Source organism: Melospiza georgiana, chromosome 8 (assembly GCF_028018845.1).
Source record: "Melospiza georgiana isolate bMelGeo1 chromosome 8, bMelGeo1.pri, whole genome shotgun sequence".
NCBI classification, from domain to species: Eukaryota; Metazoa; Chordata; class Aves; order Passeriformes; family Passerellidae; genus Melospiza; species Melospiza georgiana.
In genome coordinates, this window is record NC_080437.1 from 10,874,295 (window position 1) to 10,900,483 (window position 26,189).

At 39.3% G+C, this 26,189-nt stretch overlaps 1 protein-coding gene across 2 annotated transcripts in view; it reads left to right on the forward strand.

Moving 5' to 3' along the window:
- Positions 1-26,189, forward strand: part of BMPR1A (bone morphogenetic protein receptor type 1A) — a 73,785-nt gene that overhangs the window by 29,677 nt on the left and 17,919 nt on the right. Inside the window, exons 2-4 of one of the 2 annotated variants that reach the window (XM_058028924.1) lie at positions 7,712-7,833; positions 8,816-8,867; positions 22,669-22,867. In XM_058028924.1, coding sequence (XP_057884907.1) covers positions 22,801-22,867 — 67 coding nt within the window. In that variant the 5' untranslated portion in view covers positions 7,712-7,833; positions 8,816-8,867; positions 22,669-22,800. The remainder of the gene's footprint in view (positions 1-7,711; positions 7,834-8,815; positions 8,868-22,668; positions 22,868-26,189) is intronic. The other variant, XM_058028923.1, reaches the window with a different exon arrangement.

Genomic DNA, 26,189 nt, shown 5'->3' on the forward strand with positions numbered 1-26,189 from the left:
CACATGCAGGGAGGAGGTAAAGATTTTGGGACTAAAGTTGAGTCCAAACAGAGGGGGAGGATGGAGGGAACGTGTTTTTAAGGTTTGGTTTTATTTTTTGTTATCCTATTTCAATTTGATTGAATTTGATTAATTTCCCAAGTTGAAATTGTTTTGCTTGTGACATTAATCAGTGAGTGATCTCTCCCTGTCTTTATCTCAACCCACAAGCCTTTTGTTATATTTCTTCTCCCTGTTTAGTTGAGGAGGACAGTGACAGTGCCTTTGGGCACCCGGCATCCAATCTGAGTCAACCCATCACACTACTTAAAAATTTAAACATTTGAGATGTAAAATTTAAATTTAAGAAAGAAAATATCAATCCTACACACACAGAGGTATAAGGCAGCGTGGTAGAACAGTAGTGTAGTTTTCAGGTAGTTTGCTCTATAGTATTTTGATAGTCTGCAAAACCATGGAATTCTGAAGTTGTAACAGAATTTATTTATCTTTTTAAATTGAAGGGTTCCTGAAAATGTTTCTCACCATTTGAATTACTCTGTAAAACAGACAAATAGAAGAAATACTTGACCTTTTGCAGGAATCTTAGGGGGAGGGAGAAGAGGATCACCTATCAGAATGTGGTCTAATATGTCCTGCAGGACGGGCAGAAGCTAAATTTCATTGGCTCTTTAGTCAGGGAGAAGTGGCACTCTGGGCAGCATTCCCTGCATCAGCATTGGGATAAGAGTGTGCATCTTGCAGTCTGTGTGCCAGGTGATCCAGGTGAATTGGTGCTTCCCTCCACACAGGCACCCCACCAGGCAGGTGGCAGGTGTGCCCCAGTGACTTCTGCAGCTTGGGAAATGTGGGGATGGTTTAACACAGCATGGAGCCTGGGGTAGGGGGTTTTTTGGTAAAATGTTTTGCAACTCAGGAAGACTTATGAAGTCAGTAGTGTCACAAGCAGCCTTATGTTTTCAGGGATGTCAGGCACAGCAGAAGACTTAATTGTAATTGTGGGGCCACTCTGTCATCAGTATCCCAAGAGGAGGCTGAGATTGTGGGTGGAGGAGCTTTGGGCCAGGTACCTCTAAACTTGTGCTAAAGCAGTTGAGTTTTACATCTCTCTTGAAAACCAAGGATATTTGTTGGAGAAATTCTTTTGGATACTTGGAGAGCTGTGGGATGTGATGAAAGAAGGAGTTGCTCAGCAAAGGCCTTTGCCCAGTTGTTACTTGACAAAGTTTGACAAGTCAAATTCTGACTTCACCTCTCAGCACAGAATGAACTGGTGGCTTTGATTTGTCACCACTGCTGCAGGCTGATGGGTTTCCTTTTGAGGGTAACTGCTTTTCTTTTAACAGCAAGCTGTTGTCAGATTCCTTTTACCTCTGAAGTTTGGAGAGTGAGCTGATTTTTCAGCTTCTGCTGGCTCACTGGTGAATAATATTTAAGAAGACTGAGTGGAATTCTGCAGTGTTCCTGGGAGCACAGGAGCTTGTGGAGTCCTTCAGACGACTACAGATGATATAGCTAGGCATGCCAAAATAAAACACTGAAGATATCCTCTAAGAAATCAGGAGGCTTAGACTCCTTCTGGTATGGAAAATTACATCTGCCAGGGCAAAATAGAGACCTGGTGGAGTTACCTAGCCCTGCTGATGAGGCAGAATGAGCCTTGTGCCTGGATTCTCATGGCCCCTATAATGAATTATTTGTGCCACTGGATGCTGTGGAGAGTATGGTTTTCACCATTGAACAAGAAATCACACAAATTCACCAGGATGGTTTGCACGACAGCAGCTTTAATACGAAAATTCTTTTATAGATAGGTTCCACACATTGTAATTGATAGGCTAATTAACAAAAACATCTTTCTCACAAACAGTCCTTGGGAAGAACAGAAACACAGAACAGGAAAACACCACCTGCAGGTTGTTTATACTAACAAGTTATCATCGTTTCTCTACAACTCCCTAAAAAGTCTCACAAGTTCATTGTGAGAAAACAAATCCCGTTTTCCCGTTCTCTGACCAGGCTGTCACATCCACATATGGTGTATTGTAATTTATGCACATTGCAGTCATTCTGGAAAATGCTTTTTTTTCCTGTCAGGTACTGCACAGTCCCACCTTACTCAGGAATTTTTGTGCTCTTATACTTCTGGTTACGCCCAGGGGCAGTGATATTTCAGGAGCTTCATTGTGTAGACCATTTTGTCTTCTATCTCAACAGGCATTGAAGATGATGAAAACAAAAATGTTTAACAAGGGCGGGGAGAGTGCTTGCTTAGTTGCTACATGGTGTGTTGGTCCTTCAGATGCTTCCTCTTCAGGGTGTCTCGTGTCTGTGTGTGCTTGCATGGTTGTAATGCCTCAGAAGGAAAAGCTCAGGTTGTTCTAGGGCACAGATTCTCCCCTCCTATCAAAAGGGGACAAATGATGTGAGGAGTCTTCTGATACCTCTTGAGTAGGCAAGAGGAGCTCTGCTCTGCAAAAGAATTTTTTGCTGTGCTAGGCCTGGTCCATTGATAGAACTTCCAGCTAGTCATGTTCATGAAATAAAAAACAGAGTCAGGAAGGAAAAGATTGTATGGCTCAGATAGAGAATAACTTCTCCCTCAAAAAAGAGGGTGATCTGAGTTAAGGAAAAACAGTTGTAGGTTTCTGTGGGTTTTTTAAATTGTACAGATTGGTCCTATATTTTCTGTCAGAGTGCAAGGTCAGTCAGGAGTTGATTCCATTAGTGGCAGCAGCACACATTAATTACTCCACCTGCCTACACAACCAACCAGCCAGGTTAGATTAGTACTGGAATGCCCCAGTTGATGTTTCAATCTGTATTATTTCTGTCTTGTGTGATATCTCATTTCCTTCAAATTGCTTCTTGGTAGAATTTCTGAAATTCTCACAAATGATTAAGAATGCTTTTTGCTGTCAAGGATCCATGCAGTAATCAATGAAAACAACAAAATCTAGGCTTTCCAAGAACAACCTGGAAGTGCTGGAAAGATCAGTGATATTCTGAACTAATTTAAGTGTTTTGACCAGATATATAGGAAGGCCAAACCAGTGTAATACAGATGTGAAGAACTGTAAGACATGAAGTGCTTGAATGTTTTATAATCCCTTGCATTTTTAATACCTTGCAAGAATAACTTAATGATTGTTAATTAAAGCTTAAGGGAAGGTAGGTATAAAAGTAATTTTTAAAATTAGCTTTCATGGAGGTATATTTTTACTAGCATGATTTTGAACAATTTTGAACTACCTTGCCACAAAGATCAAATAAATGTGCTTGAGCCATGTCTCAGGATCTCATTTTCCCCTCTTGCTACCTGGAAGACATGGTGTCCAGGGACTGCAAAGTGTTTGTTCAGCCAGTTTATTTCATTTCATTAATTGGTCTCATTGTATTTGGAAGGGCTGTTTGTTCAGTGACATGTTCTTGCTCATGTACCTTCAGTGTTTGACAGACAAAACCAGCAAGCCCCAAATTTGCCATGCAGTATGATGTTTGCTTTTCCCAGCATGCTGTGGGGGTTCAGCCCACATGTAAACTTGTTGAAAAAGGTTTCCTTAATAAATTCTTATATTTGGACATGAACTGTGAAGTAAAAGTTGGAACTTTGGTATGGCTTCTTTCCCTTTGCAATTCAATTTGTATTTCAGAGCAGTAGTAGTCCTGTAAAAGCAACAGATGACAAGAATTCTGGCTGTATTTTCTAGTGGCAGTCATGAGATTGTTAACTGAAGCATCTTCCAGGCTACCATATGGGTCTGCAGCATATTTTCATTGTGCATAGATTGCTAACAAAAAGCCTATTGTCTAGGGCTATAGTTTACCTGGGGGGAATAATTCTGTTTCTGAAACCTCTCCCATCTCTGGTTACCAGAGCTGTCAGCTGGCCATGAACTCTGACACTGCTCACAGAGATGTGTTGCAAGCACCACACACTTTTCTCCTTTTCCCCTTTGCTCCCACCCCAAGTCTCAGATGCTGAATGCTTTTGACCTTTTTTTTTCCCTGATATCTGTGAGTCTGATATCACCCAAGCCTGTGTCTGTGCCGTGATTTGAATTTACAGAAACTCCAAAACAAGTTCTGTTTGATAAATTGAAATAAAGGTGTGCTTACCTGAGTGGGCACCCTGCAGAAGTGCTCTGAGGATGGCTGGAGGAGGTGAAAGAGCAGGAAAGAAGTAACTGGAAGCTGGAGTGAATGGTCAAGTACTTAACCCTGTCTGTACCAATGAGTCCTTGTATGATCATGTGCTTAATTGCACTTGAAATAGTTTAACTCTTATGTTACTTTAAGTTACCTTACAAACTTCTGTTCCTTAAATACACACTGCATTTAACAAGTAGCAGGCTCCTTCAGGAAGAAAGATAATTTAAGATGAATAAAGTAATCAACCTGGAAACTGGTGAGGCAGTTGGAGCAGAGTGGGAATGAACAGAGCGCAGGAGAAATCAAGTGCCAGGAAAGTTTTTGGCATCAAAAGAGACAGGTGAGGGAATGAGCTGGATGTGGCCCTGGAACTGAAGAAACTGGAGCTGCTGAGAAGGGAAGCAGTAACTGGAGATACGTGGTAAGACAAGAAAAAATGAATCCACGGGCTGAGTAAGTTTGCTCCTCAAGGCAAGTTAGACTGACTGGAGCTTTGCCGCTGCGAGTCCCTGCGGTCTGTCTGTCCTGCTCAGAGCTGCTGCTTCCTGCACTCTGCTAGCAGGGGAACCACCCCCACTCCTCAATGAGCTTTAAATCCACTCACTTCAGATATTCTCACTGTTCCCTGGGGCCTGCCAGTGGCAGAAAATCTGCAGTGTTCTGGGTTATCTGGGTAGTGAGTGTGTTCATGTTATTCTGATTTTTCTTTTCCCCAGCTGAGTGCTGATATTTTTCAGTTGATAATATGTAAAGATCTTAAATTTAATCTGGGCATTAAGAACAATTTGTAGATAAATCTGGATTTAATATGTAACTAGTGACAAGCACTGGGAGGCTCTGTACTTTTGAAGTTGTGCCTCTTATAGTTGCTGTAGGTTTGCAAATTCTAATACAGTGAAGGTATAGTTGTGCAAATATTTTATTCACTTGTTTCATTTTGCACTTGATGGCACTTCTCTGGAAGATGCCATCAAGAATGGTGCTAAACATTTTGAAGAACTTTTATATTAATAATTAAGCAGTTTGGATAAGTGTATAAAAATAAATATTTAAGTAAATTGATTTTTGTAAAATTGAGTATGTTCTCAAGTAGCATTTCATGCTGATGAGGAAGTGGAAGAAATAGGAACACTGTGAGGTCACTCCTGTAATTTAATAATTATCATTAACTTCTGTCCCATATCTGACAGAGGTTTTGTAGTTTTCCTTTTAAAAAGGGGAGAGATGAATCTGGAACTGACACAAAAATTCAGTAAGTCATAAAAGAATCTGTGTCCACATTACCAAGCAGAGTGGTGTAATAAGATCAGACCTGTCAGGTGCTGAGAACCTGGCATAAGTGCTATACAGGTGGTGGGAGTTTTGTTTCAAGCTGGTCCTGGTCTGATTCTGTGGCTGAATTCCTCTTGGTGGTTGGAGCGTGTACAATGTACACCTGAAGCTCTTTCTCTGATCTGATTTTATTCAAAAGAAATCTGGTTCATGTACTTGATGACTGCTTTGCAATGTAAAGCAAAGCAAGGAAAAGAGGCTTGTTTGGGAGATGGACTTCAAAAGTGCAGTCCTCATTTGAATTAAATGCTAATGCAGACATACCTAGAGTGGTGCAGATCAGGAAGTTCACCAAAATAAAGTTGTTTAGTAAGAGAGCTTAGATATCTGATCCATGGGGTTGGAATCAGGAAAGGCAGTGAATACTTAGAGAATTGAACAGTTACTTCATCAGTTTGGGAGTTTGGAAAAATATAAGGAGGACATGGTTTTAAAAACAAAACAAAAAAACCCTGAGCTGCACATTGTTCAGAAATGTCTTTACTCTTGCAAAGCAAACTCTTTAAATAATACAAAGTGGGCTTTATATTAATCAGATACTAGATACAGGGAGATTGGAGGTGTTGTAAAAAGAGAAAGCACACCAACTTTTTTTTTTTTCTTTTGGAGTCCATCAGAAGATGAACTTGAGGTCCTTTGTTAGAGGGAGGAGAAGAGATAGGTATATTCTACAGATTCTTGACTTTAAAAAGCAAAAACAATCTCTGCAAACACAACTGCATGGCTAGGATGTTCTTTCAATTTTACCATGGAAGAAATAAGTCAAATGTCAGCTTGTCTGCTCAGAGGAGACAGTTGTCTTTAAGAATTGGTGCTATCTGATATTCTGGATGGTTTTGGGTTACCATTTAGCACAAATTTATTATTTATTACCAAGACTATTAAACCTCAGTGTGTGAGGAGCAGTGCTTATAAATGGATGTGGAGACAGAAGTATTCTGACCTTCTTGTAATGGAAAGGTCTTTATGGTGCTTAGGAAGGAAAAGAGAAGGAGAGTGGATGCTGAAACTCTCTGCTGGAAATCATACACATGTTTTTTCTGTTTGCCCCCCTCCTGTTGGCTTTGGTATTCAAAAGTCATTCCTTCTCTACACTGTATGAGTGGTTGTATGTTGTTTAGCAGTATAGCTGGAATGGTGGTGTTCAAGCCTTTGTGAGATTTTCAAGGTTATGATCGCAGTCAGAAGACTGGAACTTCTAAATGGTAAAATTCTTGTAGGATCTTCTCAAAAGCTTCAGATGATGGAAACATTCAGAAATTGTGACACCCATAAAATGGGAAGAGTTGGCAATAGGTGGCATCTGCTCACTGTGGAATCAAAGTAACAAAGGTGGCAAGCCCATCTTGGCTGTCAGCAATGCATCTGAAAATGCTGGGACTTGACACAAGTCAGGCCTGCTCACAATCCTTAAGAGAACTGGGTAAGAACCTGTGCCAGGCTTTCCACTGATGCTGGGATGTAGAGCAGTTAAAAAACTTAAACCAAAAATCAAACCCACCTGACTGCCAGTACCTTTGTCTAAATTCTTGGCTTGCTTTTCAGTTCCCAAGAGAAATCATGTCCGTGCACAGCTACAAAAACCAATCAATTATTTCTCTGTATATTGCAGTTTCTGGTGCACTGGAACTAATGGTGTGACACCAGTGGATATTTGGTGTGGAACTGCAGTCTTACAGATTCTCTGGTGTTTATTATAAAGATTGAATTGTACATGGCTTGTTTTTTCCATGGGTGTCACCAACAATGTATCCTTTCTTTGGACATTAGGGAGAAGTTCTTCCCAGAAAGGGGGATGGCACTGCCCATAGAGGTGGTGGAGTCACTGTGCCTGGAGGTGTTTTAAGAAAGGACTGGAAGTTGCACTCAGTGCCATGGTCTGGTTGACAAGGTGGTGTTAGGTCATAGGTTGGACTCAATGATCTCAAAGGTATTTTCCAGCCAAAGGATATAAATGTTTTTGTTGGTTCATTTTTAATATGAGCAATTACTGATAACAGTAAAATTATTTTTAAATTATTTTTTGTGTCAGCTGCTGTAACTGTGCAGCTATTGGACATGCATGACTCTTAGGAAGTTTCTAGCTGGGAGCAGCTCATCACATGAGATAGGTTTTTGTAATTCCACATACAGGTATCTGCAATGTGCAGTTCACATTCTAGACCATAAACTGTCAGCACAGTTTCTTCAGCCATCTCTTTAATCAAATCCTCTTTGTATTTTGCAGATCAGTAGAAATATGCATTTCCATAATACCACCTTTGAACTAATGAAGTGGAAGTACAGATGAAAACAGTCTGGAGGAAGCTTGAAGTACAATACAGTTTCATTCAGTTTCCTAATTTGGAGGTAAGGTTAATGCATGCAAAACTTTATTTTGAGTATTTCAGGGATAAAAAGCATGATAAGCAGCCACCATATCTTACAAAAAATTTCAGAGCCATCTCTTTTATGCTAGTGACAGTCTTTTATATCATATTAAAACACCTGTTTGATCTAATCTCTGTCTGCATCTCAGTTATGAAAAAAGACAACTCAGCCTCAACTACAGAGACATCTGTTGTACAAAGGCACATTGGAGAAGAGTTAGATATCAGGCAAATTTCGTTTGAAATTTGTAGAATTGTAGAATCTGCTTAGTCATGAATGCTACTAGTGCTTTAGTTGATTATTAGTTTAGGCTATTATTTTGCTGATATGACTAGGAAGAAGCTTTCCACAGTGTCAAGTGGCAGGGCATAAGCATAAGTAGTTGGGTTGAAAACTGGGCACAATACTGTTTTGAAAAGGGAAACATAAAACACACACCCCCCACCACCTTCACAAGTTACTTTTTCTGCTTTCTAGTCCACTGTCTTTAAAAAAGATGAGTAGTATTAGAAGCAGTTGAGGGAGGGAGGTTGTTTTTTGCTTTCCCTGTATGTAAACAGCTGATCTGGGAAAAAATAAAATGACAACACCACTCCACCACAAAATTTCTCTATCTTCACACAGTTGCTTCTCTTTTTACCAAGGATTATGGGCTTCTAGATCCACAAGCACACAAATGGCAAGAAGAGGGGGAGCTTATCAGAACCAAATAAAAACAAGTCCTTGTGCTAATTATTCCTGCTCCCATGTACTGCCTCTTGTTTTCATACCTTTTATAGCTGAATTTCAATAGCAAAGGGACAAAGACAGAAGAAAAAAATTGATCATGAGTGCCAAAAGAGGGAAATAATATAAATACCAGATGTGAGCAGGGTACACTGCCCAGGTGTTGATCAGACATTTTATGTGCTTCCTGAGTCAGATCAGCAGTATTGTATTTCATTGCCTGACCTGCTTTCAGGTATGTCTTTGAGCCCATTTATGAGTTTGGACACCTACAAAAAACAGTAAAGGTGAGTGGTTTAGTTTTCAATATTTGTTATATATAAAAGGTGTCTTTTGTTTGCATTTAAAACTGCTCCCTGATAGTTTATTTGTTAGCTCCTGATTGGTTTACAGAGAGAAACTGGGATTAAATTTATTTGGTTGTCTCTTCCATTTTAGGGTTCAGTGAAGAGTATCAAATGTCTGGCAGTTCTCAAGATAGTTTATTTTATCTTTCTTTAATATGGGATCTCTGTAATAAAACCTTTCATTGTATTTTTGCTAATTCTACTTTATTTTTTGCTTCAGTGTAAAATTTTCTTTCCTCTGACTCAGTAGGGTAAATAGCTCTGTTTTAATTACACCTGTGAATTTGTGCATTTCTGGTGCAATGCAGCTGGAGAAATTCTGATTAGTATATTACATGTAATCAGTAGGGTTATATGTGCTCAATTCCCTTCTGCAACTGATGTCCCATATGGTATTGTCTTTTTAGTTAACAGAAAGAGTAATCCTGCAACCAAAATCTATTTTCTTTGGGATGTTGAAAACTGGACTTGGATGACTTCCAGCACCACCCATTAAAATGTCAAATACTCCCTTAGTTTGCCTTGCCTGTAGCAAGGCACGAGTTAGAAGGACGTTAAAGACCTCAAACCTCAATTTAAGTTGACAGTTTAGTAATAACTTCCTACTTTTCAGCTTTTTCTGTCCCTAGAGTTGTTCCTGTGTCCTCCAAACCAGTAGTGGTGGGAACAACTTTATGTGATGGAGCTTGTTCATTCAATAGCCAGAAACACATTCCAGGTGCTTCAGAATGAAGGATGCCAGTGATGAAATGGTATTCCTGCAATGATTTTCTTATTAATCATCAAGGCTACCTAAGATCCTCTCTGTTCTGTTAGGAAATAATTATTTTATAAGGTTGGGTTAGCTGCCATTGAATTTCCTTGGTGGCAAACTATTTGCTAGGAGTTATTCCATAACAAACAGGCTGAGCCACTTGAGGCTCAAACCACAAGTGGGAAATACAGGTCAGTGTGCTCAAAGCATTTTCCAGGAGTGGAGGAACCAGACATCCGTGTCATCTTGTGAATCAGTTGATCAAAACAGGAAGTGCCAGTGGTTCCACTCTGGGGCTGCTCTGTTCTGCAGTGTCCCCCTGACAGGACTTTCCTTACTGCCATTGTCCCTGGCCTATCCCAGCTTGTTCCAGTAGTCTCATCATCCTGACCTCAGACCACACAAAACAAGAGCCTTCCTATTGCTAGGTCAAGACTGTCGGGCTCAGCAAGGTCAGATTAAGCTGCTGAGAATCCCTGCATTTTTATGTTGGCTCTCTTTGGCTCAGGAGCTCCTCTCAAAAGTGTCAAGGACAACAGAATTCAAATAAATCTAGACAAGTTCCTGTGCAGTAAAAGGAAACTAAACTGTCTATTTTATTTCTGTATCTGAGGATGGGAATTTTATGGGGTAGGATAGAGAACAATTTAAGATCTTACAGTGAGAAAAGCATACAAGGAATGCATTTGCAATGCAGTCTGAAGATGTTTATGTTGATAGAAATATGTTTTGCAACCAGATGATTGTAACTTGGATATGTAATTAGAAACATACCGGATTGCCTTTTTTTGCTTATTTTCTATTTAGTGTTTGGATTAGGAACAGTAAAATGTAGTTTTCAACTGGACATTAATACAGGGAGGGATTAATTTTGCTTTCAAGAATTGTTTTCTTTCCTTTTTTTCCCCTTGAGCCAAAACAAAGCAGATAAATGACTCTTTCTGATGGCAGTACTTTGAAGCAGTCCTAAGTAGTTAGTTGTGGAGTAGGTTCCTCTAAACTAGGTTGAAAAGTCAAGAATGTCCTTCTCCAGAGGTTCCAAGTGGTAAAGGTACAGTAAGTTTCATGAAATGTTAGGTGAAGTGTTTCTAAGATGTTTCACTTGATAGACAATTTAATTAAAATAATTCTAGGGATCAATTTCAAATGTATTTTAAAATAGCAGCTTAACTTATTAGCTTATCAAAATCTAAGACTGATTTAGATAAGTCTTTTTATAATATCCTTAATGCCTTTAAAGACACTGTGATAGAAACATTCTAATTTTCTTATTTCTAAACCAGATGTATGTACCCTCCTTTAAAAATATTACTTGGTGCGCCATAGCCAAGTCTATGTAAAGAAAGGATATTTTTATCATGTCCTTATAATATGTATGTTTTGAGTTTACAGCACAGTATAGGAATTTCAGGGTATCTTGAGTAAAAATCTGAATCTGTTTAGAGTAATGGTAGAGGGGTCTGTAGTCACATCTGTTAGGAGAATTTCCACGGCGTAGATGTGCAGAGGGGTTCCCAAATGGCTACACTTCACCAGGCTTCAAACACATTTTGTTGTTCTAAGATCTGAAATTCCTATTCTCGTTCAAACATGCTCATTCAAGTTGCTGGTGTTTGAAAAACAATTATTTGTTTCAGTTGGCAGGTAAAGCATATGAACGTTTTTTACAGAAACAGTTCAGTCCCAGGCTTTCAGTGGGATGAAAGTGAAGTGATAAGGCATCTGCCTGTGCAGAGGAGAGTCCCTGAAGTTTGTATGAGAAAAGGGATATTTATACAGGTGTCTTGAAGTTCTGTGCCCTTTGAGTTGTTTTGGAATTTGCAAATGTACACTTGCAATCTACTTGGTTTCCCCTCCCCCTCAGTAAATTTCATGTTTGCTGATACTACCAATCTCTGAATTAATAAGACTTTTCTAATGGGCAAGGGGGAAAAAAGTTTGCTTTATTGGTCTTTAAAATTTGCACAGGCACCTACCAAAGCCACTCTATCACTCCCCTCTCCATGGCTGGAGATAAAGACCAGGAGAGGTCACTCACTGTTTGCCATCACAGGCAAAACAGACTCAATTTGGGGATATTAATTGAATGTCTTACTAACAAAATCAGAGGTGAGCAACAAGTAGAAATCTTAAAAGCACCTTCTTCCTACTCATCCCTCCTTCCTGGGCCCTCCCTCCCCTCTCCAGCAGTGAAGGGAAGTGGGGAATGGGGCTTGTGGTCAGTTGATCACCGTTCCCTCTGCTGCACAGACTGCACAGCTTGGGTCCATTCCCTGGGGTGCAGCCCTTCAGGCACAGCCTGCTCTGATGGGAGTCCTCCATGGGGTCACAAGTCCTGCCAGTACACCTGCAGTGTGCAGGTCCCTGCCAGGACCCTCTCCAGCCCAGGTTTCCTGTGGGTTCAGAGACATCCACCTGCTCTGGTGTGGGCTCCTCCATGGGCTGCAGGTGGATCTCTGCATCCCCATGGTCCCTCTGTGGGCTGCAGGGGCACAGCTGCCTCGCCACAGTGTACCACAGGCTGCAGGGGAGTCTTCTCTGGCACCTGGAGCACCTCCTGCCCCTCCTTCTGCACTGACCTTGGTGTCTGCACAGTTCATTTTCTCACTTATTCTTCCTCCTCTCTTCTCTGGCTGCAGGCACATCTGTGCAATAACTGTTTTTCATTCTCAAATATGTTATCTTAGCAGCATTATTATCATTCCTGATGGGCTCAGCCTTGGTCAGCAGTGGGTCCATCCTGGAGCCAGCTGGCATTGGCTGGACAAGCCTCTGGCAGCTTCTCACAGAAGCCACCCTTTAGCCCCCTGCTACCAAAACCTGGTCACATTGACCCAATAAATGACTGCAGCCTTTCATCTGCTGGTTTGGTTTCAGTACAGTGCTTAACTCAAATGTGTGAAAAATCTCAAAAGAAAAAAGGGAAATGGAAAAATACTTAGGATGTGGTAGAGGATTACAAGATACTATATAGTGCTTAATAGAGAAGGTTCAATAGTGATGGCTTTTCTGTCCCCTTTCTCTCTGCCAAAAATAATTCTGTATTCTCTTCAACTAGCAACAAAAATTGTTTCTCGTTATGGATTCTGTGGTTTTCCTGTAACCTCAATTTTTCCTTCACAGATTTAATTTGAATCAGCCTTAATTCCATCCTATTAGAGGTGATTCATCTAAGCTAAAGAATCCCGAAAGAAAGAAGTTTTTGATAGTGAAAATGTGGAAGGAATAAATCACCCTTAGATGGAATAAAACATTGACAGAAGTAACATAAGAAAAGGCAAAATGAGACAGTTTTAAGAAGGTGATCTTAAAACTGGGAAATAATTGAATTGCCAAAGTTAATGCAGACATGACTTAGGAGGAACATGGCTTTGCTTTGAAGATTTTTAGCTTAAGGAGCTGTTGAGACATCAGAGGAGATACCTTCCAGTTTAAGGATGATGGGAGAGTGGGGGAAATGTTTGCAATAAAAAATAGTGTCCAAGTCATCCCTGTAATACTGAGTATGGGCAGTTTAAGTCGTATGCTGTGATGGTCAAAGAGAAAAGCAGGAAATCAAGTGAAATTCATAGAAGGAATATATAATATAATCTCTGTGTGTTTTTAGTTTCTTTGTGTCTTAGTCCAGGTGCTTTCTTACAATATGGAAAGAAAAGCAAAGATTGAATGAAAAAAAATTCCAGATTTTATTAGTTGAATGTGAACTTCACTTAATCTAAAACCAAACCAAGCTTCTACCCTGTATGTTGATTTCTTGTTGAAAAATGTTTCACAGTGTATTTAAAATAACCTTTTTGCACTGAGAAATGAACTGCTGTAGTTGGTAGATTACAAATGGGTGATTTTTAATCTTATTAATCTCATGATCAGAAAGCTCTTGTTTGCTTTTGAATTTTGTGTGAAAAAAAAAATTAACAGTATTGCTTTAGCACTTCAGTGCAGGGAAATAGAGGATTATAACTGTTGAGGTAAACATTACCTTTGAACTCTGTTTTTGTCTACCTATTGAAAGATTACTGTGTTTGGGTTTGGAAATGTCTTGAAGGTATATTTGATGAAAGTACATTGTTCAAACTTAAGAGGAGTATTTGTGTGCATGTGCATGCTATGTTGTTTCTGTAGTTATTTAACCAAGCGGATCTACAGTGCACTTAGAGTTTTACTTAAGTTTGCATTAAAATCTGTTTTTATCTCAGCAAGACTTGCAGAGCACTGACAGGGTTAGATAGCTCTCAGACACATACATTTGGAGTCCTGGAAAATTTTCCCAGAGCAATAATACTTTCTTACATATGTCACATTGAAATTAAATGTTGCAGATGAAAACAGATGCTGAATGCAGCATGTAATTAATTGTACATTATTTGTCCTGTGTAAGCACTTTCCTAATATAGCAATCTAGTTTAATATATCCAGTATGTGTGAGGTAACTCTGTAGGTGAGCATGTCACACTTTACACATAAGCATTTATCACTCTGATACTGAGACTATCTGAACACTTTGCAGGTTCTATGTAAGATAATGAATGATTCTAGTTTAGGCTATTCTAAACTTGCCACTGATAATACTTGCTCACTTCTTTTGCCCTTGCTGTGAAGGTGGTAACCTGCTCATGTTCTGTGCCTGGAGTTTGTAATCTCATAAAAACATCCCCAACATGAGTTTCTGGAGTGAAATGAAGGGTCACAGATGACAAAAGTTAGTCAACTATTCATTAAAATTCCAAAGAATAAGAAAGGTTGTAATTTTAAGGGTGAGATAACTAACACAAAGAACAAACCTAATAGATAAATGTAATTTGCAAATTACATTTAACTAAAAATTTGTTTCTGTAGTAAGAACACCTAAAAAATAACTTCTCCCTGCCAGAGCAGTTTTGAGGAGGATAAACAAGCAGCACCTACAATTTCACTTATTTTTCCCATCCAGCTATTAAAATGCCTCTTTGGAAATCTGATGGAGACCATTCCTTTGAGGATATCTGTGTGTTATTGGCAGTGATTTGTGGGAACAGCTAGACAGGGAATTTGGGAGTTTCTCCTCTCAACAGAGTACAGTGCCTCCATGGGCATGGCAAGCAGGTGAGGAAAGTGAGGATTAAGGCTTACCTTGCATAGCAGTGTTTTGTGTTAGCAAATCTTGATGATGTTGAACTTGCTAGTCTTGTCTGCTGTTTGTATGTGTCGAGCAAATACTGTCAAAGAAAGCTCATCTCTCACCCATTGCAGTGGGGAGTGCAGAATTCGATTATTTAAAAATTACATTACTTGCTTATGAAGTAATATTTACAAGTGTGTTTTTATCTTATTCATGAAACAACACATGAATTCACCTGGATGCTGAGTAGCAGAACAAAAAAAATATGTCCATGTCGACAGTTTGAGGCGTTGTGAGGGCAAGCAGTTCAATCCTTGTGAAATGCTCTTCTGTCGGTCTTTTTTAATACTAGATCACGTCACTTGCTCTAAAAGGGACACCACAGTCCCTTTGTCACATACCAGAGGGAAAGGGTTTGCAGATGTGTAAGCAGGCAGATTCCCCTGTGTAAAGGCATCACCACTTGCAGTTTAGAGGGGTTGGTTTGTATTTTTGGCTGAGGGTTGTCTTCATAAGTAATGTTTCCTGTCTGTTCTCAGAAATTTGAAACTCCGTCTTCCAGGTGTAAATTAAAAGGAAGGGGGATTTAAACCTCCTTTCTGTTACCCCTTCCTAAATTTATTTATTTTCAGCTCCATATGGAAAGCATATCCATTAATAACTTTGATGTCCCTAGTGTGAGTGTGGGGAGTGAGGGCTTCGTGCATTATCAGGTGTTGACTCCTTTGACCTTGGTAATTACTAATCTATGCAATCGGGCCTTTCTGAGCCTTGTCAGCCTCGCTTGTTTAGCGTTTTATTTATTTTATTGGTTTCTACAAGTCCTGAATAGGAAAAAGGGATTTAAAGAGAAACCCCCTAAAAAAAAGAAACCCAACGCTATGTTTATTCTTAAGGGGTGGAGGTCTTCTAGAGGGGAGCTGGCTTGCAGAGGGGGAAGACAGTATTCTTATGCTAATCCAGGCTCTGGATAAGGAGCAAAGCAGCCGTGCAAACAATGGAAGTGGAGCCAGAAAGTCTGCGCTGCAGTCTAGCACGCCTTGAAAAGCATGTCAGGCCGGGCGCCTTGGGCTGCCGGGAGGGGCCGCGGGGGGAGCGCCTCCCGCTCGCTTTATGGAGCTGGCGGCGGGCCAGCGCGCTTGGAAAAACCTTACTACCTAGAAAACCAGGGTTGGGGCTGGAGGAGGCGAGGGCAGGAGGGAGAGAAGTGGTTTATAGTCTTGCTTTTTTTCACGCTAAAAAAAAGCTGACTCCCAAACTCCGTGTTGAGTTGTCTCAGCTTTGTTGCTGTTGTTTTCTTCTTCTTTGTACCAAAAATTGAAATTCGTGATGTGTCTTTTAAATAGCAGCCACGTTTTCTAAAGGCTGTGCGTGAGAGAGGCCGGCTTTAGCAAGGTGCCCTGCTGGGAAACGAGCTTACACCTCCCTCCTGTGGGCGAAGCGCTCGGGCCGGGCCGGGCCGTGAGGCGCGCCGGGAGCCGGGGCTGCGGGCCGGCCTGGGCAGGGCACGGCAGGGAAGGGCAGGGAGGTGCCCTGGCCCCGGCCCGTCCCTCCTCTGCCGGGACACACCGATGGCACCGACACACGGCCGAGCAGCGGTTTGCCCAGCGTGCTTTCGGATTGATTAAAGTCAGCGACCAAAAATGCAGGCTGTTTTCCTTAGGCATCGTGAAATGAAAAATGTGCTCTTTGAGCGCCAAACAAAAACCCAGTTTCTGCAGAACTCTCTTCTTCGTGAGTTCCGTAATTTGCATAATCACTTTCACTTTGGAGACATAAAGAACTTGTGAATTTCTTCCTCTAGATTGGGCAGAGGTTATAGCTGTAGCACAAGCAAGCCATGATCACGGGAGTTAAGTAAAATAAATGGTTACCCTGTCAATTTCTGGATCTGGGTTTTTTGGTCTTTTTTACCTAGATTAATGAATAACTGTCTTTAAATTACAAAAAAAAAGAGACATATTTTAAGGTTGTAAAAACATTCATTAGTCTTAATAGTGCTAAAAGTCATGTTACACAGTAGAAACTTTCTATGAAGGCATTTGTAATTTTGAAGGCACTGGCACACTTATTTTAGTATCTTTTGTCCACCTTTATAAAATGTGAGCAAACATATTCAGGATTGTGGCCCAGCTTTTTCCTTTCCTCAGCCCAGGTATATTATTTGCATCAAATTATTGAAACTCAGAACCGAAATGTGTGATAAGTCTTGTAGGCAGTATAGTATGACCAAAATATTTTTATTAGTAACATGTAAAATTTCTAACAGTTTTGATGATTTCTTTTCCCTTGCTGCTTATGTTTGGTGAACAAAAGTATGTTTCTTATGAATGAGATCTAAAAGGTTTAAGTTATGATTCCCTATTTGTAGTTACTAAATTTAGAGATGGAATGCATTACATGTGGAGACTTTTCTCCGTGTTCACATTGATGATAAATAGATTATAGAAACATATGAGAAGGATAGCTTCTGGGTAGAATAGAAGAAGTTGATGTCACTGTAGAAAGAACATGGGTGTCCATTTGCTAATTGTCCTAAGGGCAGAAGCTCTAAGCCACCTAATCACTTCCAAAGTGAAGGAGTTGAGAAAAGAGGGAAATGGGTCAAGGTGAACAAAAATTGTGTAGTGACATTTTCTCTGAATATGTTCAAATAAAAGAATGTGTCATGTTTGTAACACATTAGGATGTGTCTGAATACCTGATTGTAGTGGGAAGACAATTTTGCTGAATGTCATTGCAGTTAATTTAATTGAAGAAACTTTATAGCAGTAAGTTAATGGGAAGCCCAGAGTAACAGTAAGATGGGCGTTCAGGAGTGCAGTGAGTGGTGTCCCCAATTACCCAATTTTGCTGGGCATAGTAGAAAGCAGCTAGGCTTTCATTTCTTCACAGTTAATTATTTTGTTTATGAAACAGACAGATACATCGTAATTTAGTATTTTGCCTTCTAAATTCTGTCGTGATTTGATATTCACCAGCAGTGGGAAATCTTTGTTTCAGGAGATCTGTTTGACTGTCCAAGGTGGATTTTGGTGGCTTTTCCCACTGATTAGAAATAAGACGTTCTTTTCTAAGACACTGAGCTCCCCTGCTGTAAACAACCTGTTGTTAGGGTCTTGTGTTTTCTGAATGAGCAAATGTGTTGCAGTGCACATGTTCTAAACACGTGGTTCTATATGTACTACAGAGAGAACTAAGATTTCTTTCTTCATTCTTTTGAGAAGTATATAATACACACAATTGAGCTGCATTTAGCATTTCAGATTTCACTTTAGTTTCTAGAAGGAGAAAGGACTTGTATAATTTACGCAGTCTCTTGGCTTTTAAATTTATGCAGTCAGGAATAGTTTTAAATAATTCTTACACAATCCACAGTTCAGGGGAATTATTTCTGTGAGCTTGAACAGGTTAGTGCCTAAATAGGGCCTTACATGAAGTTGTTTTTGTTGATGGCTGTGTAGTCATCAGGCTTGCAATAACCAGCAGGCTTCTCCATCAGCTATAGGATTTCTTGACAGATTTTGGGGGTGGATTTACCTTGCCTGTTTAATTTAACATATTTGACAGCACTCAAGCATAGGTAGTTCGAGTGTTTCATTGTGACACTTTTCAACAGTTTGTGTAAGCATGCCTAGCAATAGAAGAATAAAAACACATTTAAAAAGTAAGTTTTGTACAAGTATTTGACAGAATTACACAGTACACAGACTGAAACTTTCTTCTTGTTATGGGGCTTGATTAAATTTGACTGTTTGACTTTGGATAAACTGAAGCCAACTATAGCCCTTTTTGTATTAATAATGAAATGTAGTCCCCGATCAGTCTGTTCCTGTCCTGACACCTGTAGCTACATGAGATGGTGTCCTTTGAAAAATAAAGACTAATTAAGTTTTTGGACTCTATTTAGTCTGAAAGTCTGCCCTACAACCTTCTAACCAGTGGTTAGGAATTGTCTTCTAATTTCTGATCCAAATGAATTTTAATAGCTAATCCATAGCTCATTGTTGAACCAGTAATTTTCTTAAGATTGAATAGCTGTCTGTCTTTCATTGTGTATATTCCTGTTATGTTGTCAAAGTGTAGTTATTTACCCATCAATTTTATCTGTCTTAATTGTACTGTTTTCTTTTCTTTTTATCTCCTAATGTCTCTCTTTTCTTGAGATAGTATCCTTTTAGATGGGTGTTGAATTTATCAATCATATTATCTTTGTGCTAGTCATGTCTTGCTGTTTTCCCTGAGAAATTTTCCTGACTAGAGTTGTGTTTGTGTCTTTCTCCCAGCCACATCACATGGATGTGTCTGATGTTCTGTAATCAGTTGGTGTCCTTGGCCATAGCTATCTCTTATGTGTGAGCAGAAATTCCCAATGTGCATGACTTTTCCATTTTCATGCTGTTGTACTTCATTCCATTTGTTACTTTAGTTCTTCCCGTGATCCAGATCTTCCTGCATAAAGACAGCACTCAGCTGAACTGACAATTTGTTTGTCAGCAATTTTTTCAAGTTTTTGCTTTCTGTGCCTACTTCATTAATGAAAAGGGTGAGTATTCTTCAGTCAAGCTGAATCAAGAATCAAGGTCCTCAGATGCCATTTGAACTAGGCTACTAATCTCTGTTCTTGAAACTACTTGTCTGCCCTGTAGTGAATTCTTAACTGTTCTTATAATCCCTCTTTTCTTCATCCAAATGAGTAATTTTCTTTGTGGCACCATATCAGGTTTTTTCATAATCTTCCAGGGAAGCTGTTGTTGCACACTGATTTAGACTGACAGTTCAGTTTATCTCTGGCATTCTGTTCATCTCCAAGTCCTGTTCAAAACAGTCCCTGTGATTGAGGTAATATGCTTAGAGTTACCTAAGTTGCTTCTTGCCCCAGTTACACATCAGAGAACTATTTAGTAAGTTTTAGTTTTGTTGTGTTTAAATTCTTTAACTTGGTGTTACATGTACTGCTGCAAATGGTTTGAAATGTTTTGTCTGTTGAAGTGGATTGTATGTTCTAATTCTTGTGAAGTCTGACATTTTTTCATGTGTTCCCCTTATTCAATACTATCTTTGTTGTTACATTCACCCCTATCATTCTTTATTGAAATTTGGAAGAGCACAGCTCATTTGGTTTGGGGATCATGCTGTTAAAATTACTACATAGCCACATCTAAAGAACAGTTACCACTGAACTCCATGCTTTCAGAGTTGGTTTGGGCCATGTGAGAGATCTTGCACACTTCAGCTTTGTATATTTGGAGTCATACAGAACATTGGGCTGGACTGCTCTGATAGTGCTGTGAATTCACTGCTGAGTTCCAATTCAGAAAAAACCCACAGTTTAATAATAAAAGCATTTTCTTCAATAAACAATTACTAAGAAGGATAATAAAATACAGTGCAGGAAAATCAGGTGTTACCATTGATGAATAAATTACTTTTTAGTGGATTGTAGTTGAACATTTCGTGGCTACAGTAGAAAAGAGATTGAGAACTTTAAAATCACCTGATTGGCTTATGGATTTTAATTTTTTCAGCATCATTCTGTTGGCAGAGTAGAATTCCAAGTGTTAATTGCAGCTTTAATATATTTGAAGGGATTATTTAGTTGTGTCATTCTAAACTGTTATATCAGGCAAGTTTTGGAGAAATTCCAGCTGTTGCTCTTTCAGTTTTGTGCCTTAGCCAGGGTTCCTAGTCTTCCTCTTTAATAGGAGTCTGGAAGGGTATTTTTTGTTTTAAAATGGGGAATTAGAATTTGTTCTCTTTGATTTTTATTGCATGGTTTTATAGACAATATTATATTTTATGTATGTGTATATGTGAAAAGGGAAGGAAGATTCAAGTACAAAATACTGGTGGAGAACATTTTTTTCTTAAATAGTCTTGGACAGCATTTCTGGAAACTATCTTAGAGTGTGTCACTGAACAAAAATTACCATGAAATTGGAATGAGTTGCATTGAAATGGTTAATTTCTTCAATTTTTTCTTTTTTTTGTTTTGTGACAGGCTGTGTGGTACAGGGGAAAATGCATGTTCCTGTGCCGGTGTGCCCTCTGATGAATTGGGGGGCAAGATCACCAAATTTTAAACACTTACACTCTTGCTATGTACAACAGTGCAAATATCTTCTTTCTGAAACCGGACAAAACAGAAATTATTTTTAAAATACGTTAAACAGACTATTACTAAGATTTATTTGGTTTTGCTTGATAGAATACCATAAATAAAGCCTTTGTTGTTTATTGCTGCATAAAGCTGTTGGCAGTTTTCAAATTCCACGTTTTATTGAGGATTGGAAGTTCATTGCCATTGAAACACAGAATCCAGCATTAATACTTATGCACTTGGGTTGCTGGCCTGATGTTTTATAGCTAGAAGGACATACCAAGTAACTGTCAGAACTGGGGTTGTGGCATAGGGACACTAAGGAGTGAATATTTTTGCTGTCACGCTGTTTCTCCCTCTGCCTGGCCAGGAAGTTTACTCTGAGGTTCCCGGTGCTCTGTTGGTTTGCGCAGCGCACGATTCCGCGTCCATCCCACCACAGCCTGGCAATAATCCAGCCCAGGCCCATGGCTGCCGTGGGGCTGGGGGTGCCTGGCTCCCTCTTTGTGGCTGCATTAGGGAGAAGTCAGAGACGTGTGAAAAGTAGGCCAGGGGTCGGGGCGGCGCCGCGCCCGCTGAAATTGGAAGTGACGGACACCTCCCGGCTCAGCCGCTAATTTGCCTCCATGTTAAATGCCTCCGCAGGCTCATTAAAATGAAAAGTTCTTGGGTCTCGCCGACACACAGATTGAGTTATTGATGCTGGAAGCGGCCACCAACAGTAATTGCTGCCCATCCCCGAGCGAACGCCCGTCCTGCCATTCATGAGCAGCGCCAGGCTGACAGGGGTCAGGGGGGTCAACCCCACCGAAACGAGGCCGAGGAGAGGCAAAATCAGGGCTCTGTTCCTCTTTGTGCAGCTTCGCTTTTGTTGCGAGGAACTATTGAGGTGTTCAAGCTGCTTTTTAGTCCTTTGAGGCCCAATTACGTTCCCCTCGTGCATCGCCATTGAAAAGTTCTGTGAGCAGAACGTGACCGCAACTACTGCAATCTGAAAAAGTGACTTCTTACTCAGTTTGGCTGCCTACTGAATGTTCACCCACTGCACAAGAGCAGAATTATGTTTTATTTGTGGAGCAAATGGCATGTGGCATGTACACACGGTAGTGTAATTTGCACACAGCTTGGAAATCCAGGATGTCGTGATTTTGAATTGCAGTTAGTGTTGTCTTTTTTTCTGCAGTACTCTTCTAGGAGAAAAAAGTAACAAGATAAGTATATTAGGTAACCAAACTAACTGTTAAATTTAATGCAAGTTTGGTTTTCATCCAGCAGAGAGGCTGGGGATTTTTTGCGATAAAGCTTCTCTACCAGCAGTTTTCAACAAGTGGCCTAACATGGTGTTATTGCTTCCCCCCCCAGTATTATGGGAAGTCACCACTTGCATTTAATTTTTATGGGAAATAATTTAAAGAAGATTTAATTTCTGTAAAGAAAATAGTTTTCAAACAGATTTACATGTTAAATCTGTTGAATACTGCCTCTAACAGCTATATGCAAGTCTAAAATTATACCTCTGTGACCAGTGAGTTGACATATCTAATATTTTTAATAGGAATATGAAAACATCCCTGTGGGTTGTTACCAAAAGTTTATATTTCAGAAGAACCCTGCTATTCAGTTAGATAGTAAACATAGCTAATGTTTTTAGATACTAATGTTAATAAACACACAGGGATTTTTGGTTGAGTTTGTTGGTTATGCTCAGCATGATGACCATCTTGAGGATTTTTTCTTGTTTCACAAATACTTGAAGGTTTTAACCATTTTGTTTTATTGTATTTTCCAGGAAACAAAGGTGGAAAAGCCCCAGAAGCATCCTTGCAGTCAAGCACTGAATCCTGTATTAGGCTTCACTGAGCTTAGCATTTGTCACGCAGAGGGGCCGGTCGCCCTGCACAGGAAGGATTAAAAGTGAACAATGACTCGATTGAGAGTTCATGAGCAATTGCTTGGAGCCTATCTGCTTATCATTCTCCATGTTCAAGGTAAATATCAGCTAGTTAAAATAAGCTTATCTTTCTGATTTGTAGCAGAGTTGTGCATTTTCCAGTGGTTGAAGTAGGATTTTTTTTTCCTTTGGAGTTTGTTTTGTGGACAGGTGACTTTACTGGCCTGATGTGCCATGTGGATGCTTCCCTAAAAAGAAGGACATTCTAGTGGTCATTCATTGTAGTATAGATTAGGTCTATTTTAGCAAACACTTAAAAAGAAACAATACCAGAAATGCCTAGTACATGACAGAGCAAGTTGGATGAGCAGCAGAAGTGAAGGCTTGACTTTCTGAATTTCAGTTCCCTCTGTGTGTGATTTGATTCCCTTTAACCTGACCCACTGAAGAACTTGCAGTGTGCATTTCCCCATGTCTTTTGATGCCCCCAGCAGCCTAGAGGTAGTGTGTCATAACTAATCTAAATTAACTTGTTGTGCCCACTTGATGGGCCAAGGTGAGGCCATGGACTACTCACAGATACCCTTGTTTTCAGTTAGTGAAGATACTCACTTGTATGTCTGTTGTCTTTCCATACACCAATTATCAAAAAACTTCTGGAGATCCAGTTATCATTAGAACTTTAACTCCTCTGTCAAATTGGGTTGAATTGAAAATATACATCCCTGGTTGGGTCTCTGTGTAAGAGTGTTTGCTGTCCCAGCTGTGCACTCCTCCTGTGTTTAAGTATTTTCAGATATTTTCAGAAAATAGAGAAAACTAATTTGGTACTGCCATTTAAATACTTGAGTATAAAAGGGTTTATATTCTCATTCCATACTTAGATCAATTACTGCTTAGTGCTTGATTTTGAGATATTGTGTGAGTTATTTACTTTCAAGAATAACAATTCAATGAACCCATTAAAATGGAGAGAGGAGGAAGCCTGGTAAATACCCAAATGCTGATCTTTTTGTTTTGTTTCTGGTGTGAATCTGCAGTATTAAATTAAAGGATATGGCAGAGCTGTCTCTCCAAAGCCTGAGCTTGATACATCTGCCTGGACAGAAATAGCCCGGTTTGGGGTGTACTTGCAGTCTGTAATAGATTCACAAATATTTGCAGGTAGCTGTAAGGTGCTTAGATTAGGTTATGGGAATAAACTGAAGGAAATTTCATTGAGAAATTAGGAAAGAAATTTTGACTGAATGTGGTGAAGTATTACAACAGGGGCTGCCTGGGGAAGTAGTGCAATATTCATCCTTAGAGGTAGTAAGAACTTTACTGCAATGACTGAACAACCTGGTCTGATGGAGAAGTTGGTCCTGCTTTGACCAGGTAGTGGTACCAGGTGACTTCCAGAGATCTCTTCTGCTCTAAAATACTGAGACATAATGTTTTGCTGTGGAGCTTCTTCTATTTGTATTCAAGCAGTCTTGCTGCTTCTGGTGGAGACCAGCTTCTTCCCTTGTTCCCTTGAGGAGTCTGGGAGTAATATGCTTTGTTCTTTTTGCTGAAGTCATGGTTACTCCCCTGCATTTGCCAATATTTAGCATTTTAATAATAAGCAATAGCAACTGAAGAAGTTTTTTTCCTCTCTAGATTCAAATAGAAATAATAATACAAATATACAAGTCTTCTAGTGGCTTAAAATTAAATTACATTAATTCCTTCCATGATCATAGTGATTAATAACAGTTCATAACTTACAGTAAGTAATATAGATAAATTAAGTTTAAAGACTGAAAGTTATTTTTCAGCTTCAAAAGAAGAAATTTTTTTATCTTAGAAATTTTCCTGACTTTCAAATCAATACTGAGGGAGTTCTGAAAGCCATGGAAAAGTTGAGCTTATTGAAATGTTGTTAGTTCTTTGCAAGTTGCCTAAGGGCTTTTCTTCAAATGTACAAAATATGCTTGGTTTCCAGGGGTGGTGAGGAAAAAACCAGTCAAGTCTCTCTGCTTTTCCCTAGATTCATGGGGGAGGAAAGAATTAAGATCATAGTCATAAAGCTTTTGAAATAAAAATATAAAATATAGGAAAGAGACAATCTAAAGTGAAAAGTTTAAACCATTGAAAAAGTAGTTTCAACAAGGAAAATATATGCAGGGTGTTGGAAAAATGCATCATAAAGCAATCAACAGAGGAGAAAAAGATTCATTAGGAAGAATTGAAGAGAATTTGTGATTTACAGAAAAAGGAAGGAAAAGCAGATAAAGTAGAAACCAGTGTGTGTACTTTAAGTGTCTGGCATCCAGGTTAATGGTTTGCTCTCTTGGGGTTTTTGTGGAGGCTTCTTCAGAATGTTAGGAATTTCAGAGCTTACCAAGACATGAGAGAATGATAAAAACAAATGTGTCTGTATAGCTGCATGTATACATACATACCAGATTCCTTAACAGGTAACTTGAAAAAGCAAGTGGCTGCATGTGTTGATTACTGTGAAAATATTCTTACAGTAACAGCAGAAACCAGAGGCAGTTCCATGACTTTAGGGTGAATAGCTGCAGTGTCTCAGGTTGGTATTATGCAGCACAGGGACCCAGTGGTTACCCTTTGGGTTGTATCTTTGGAGCTTTGGGACTCCTTCACTTACTTTGAGAAGTAGTCAGAAATAAGCCTGGGTTGCAGATGGCCTGATTTAATAGCAACCTCTTCAATTAAAACATTTTGTATTTCCTTTCTTGCTGTGGAAGACTTTTGCAGTAGCTTTAAGTCTATGACTTGCTCTGCATCTTCGTCCGCCTCCTTTTTCTGATCTAAGGCAAGAGGCCTTGGGCTTCAGCCACTCTTTTGTGGCTGCACTAAACAGGTTTTGTCTTCCCAGAAGTGCAGGGTTTTCATGCAGAGATCCACTTTTATTTCCAAGTAGAGTATTTCTTTGTTGTTATAGTTCATTGATGAGCATGCCTGATCAATATATGTGACAGTAATAAAGTGCTTAACATCTACTTAAACATGTTCTCATAAATTTGGTTCTTCATTGCTGGCAGTTTACTTCCCATGTGGTTCATCACACATTTATGTATTCTTCAGAGACACCACAGAAGACCAGTATTTTAATCCTTGTAAATTAGTTGACTAAAAATGTATTAATGCCACTTGATATGCATAAAGATATATTAAAAGTCAAATTTAAAAATAATTAGCATTAATATTAAATATTAAATATTAAAATTGATTTAAAGTTGCCACTGTTAGTGAACTAAAAAAAAACCTGTTGATTTTAGTTCACTGCTCTAATTACTTTTATTCAAATACTTGATATAGATAAGGTATATATTAAGATATATTTTAAAAACTTTATGCACTTTCTCAATTTCAGGTGAAGTAGTTAACTGAATTTGAATGTATAAACTAATCTGAAACAAAATTCTAAC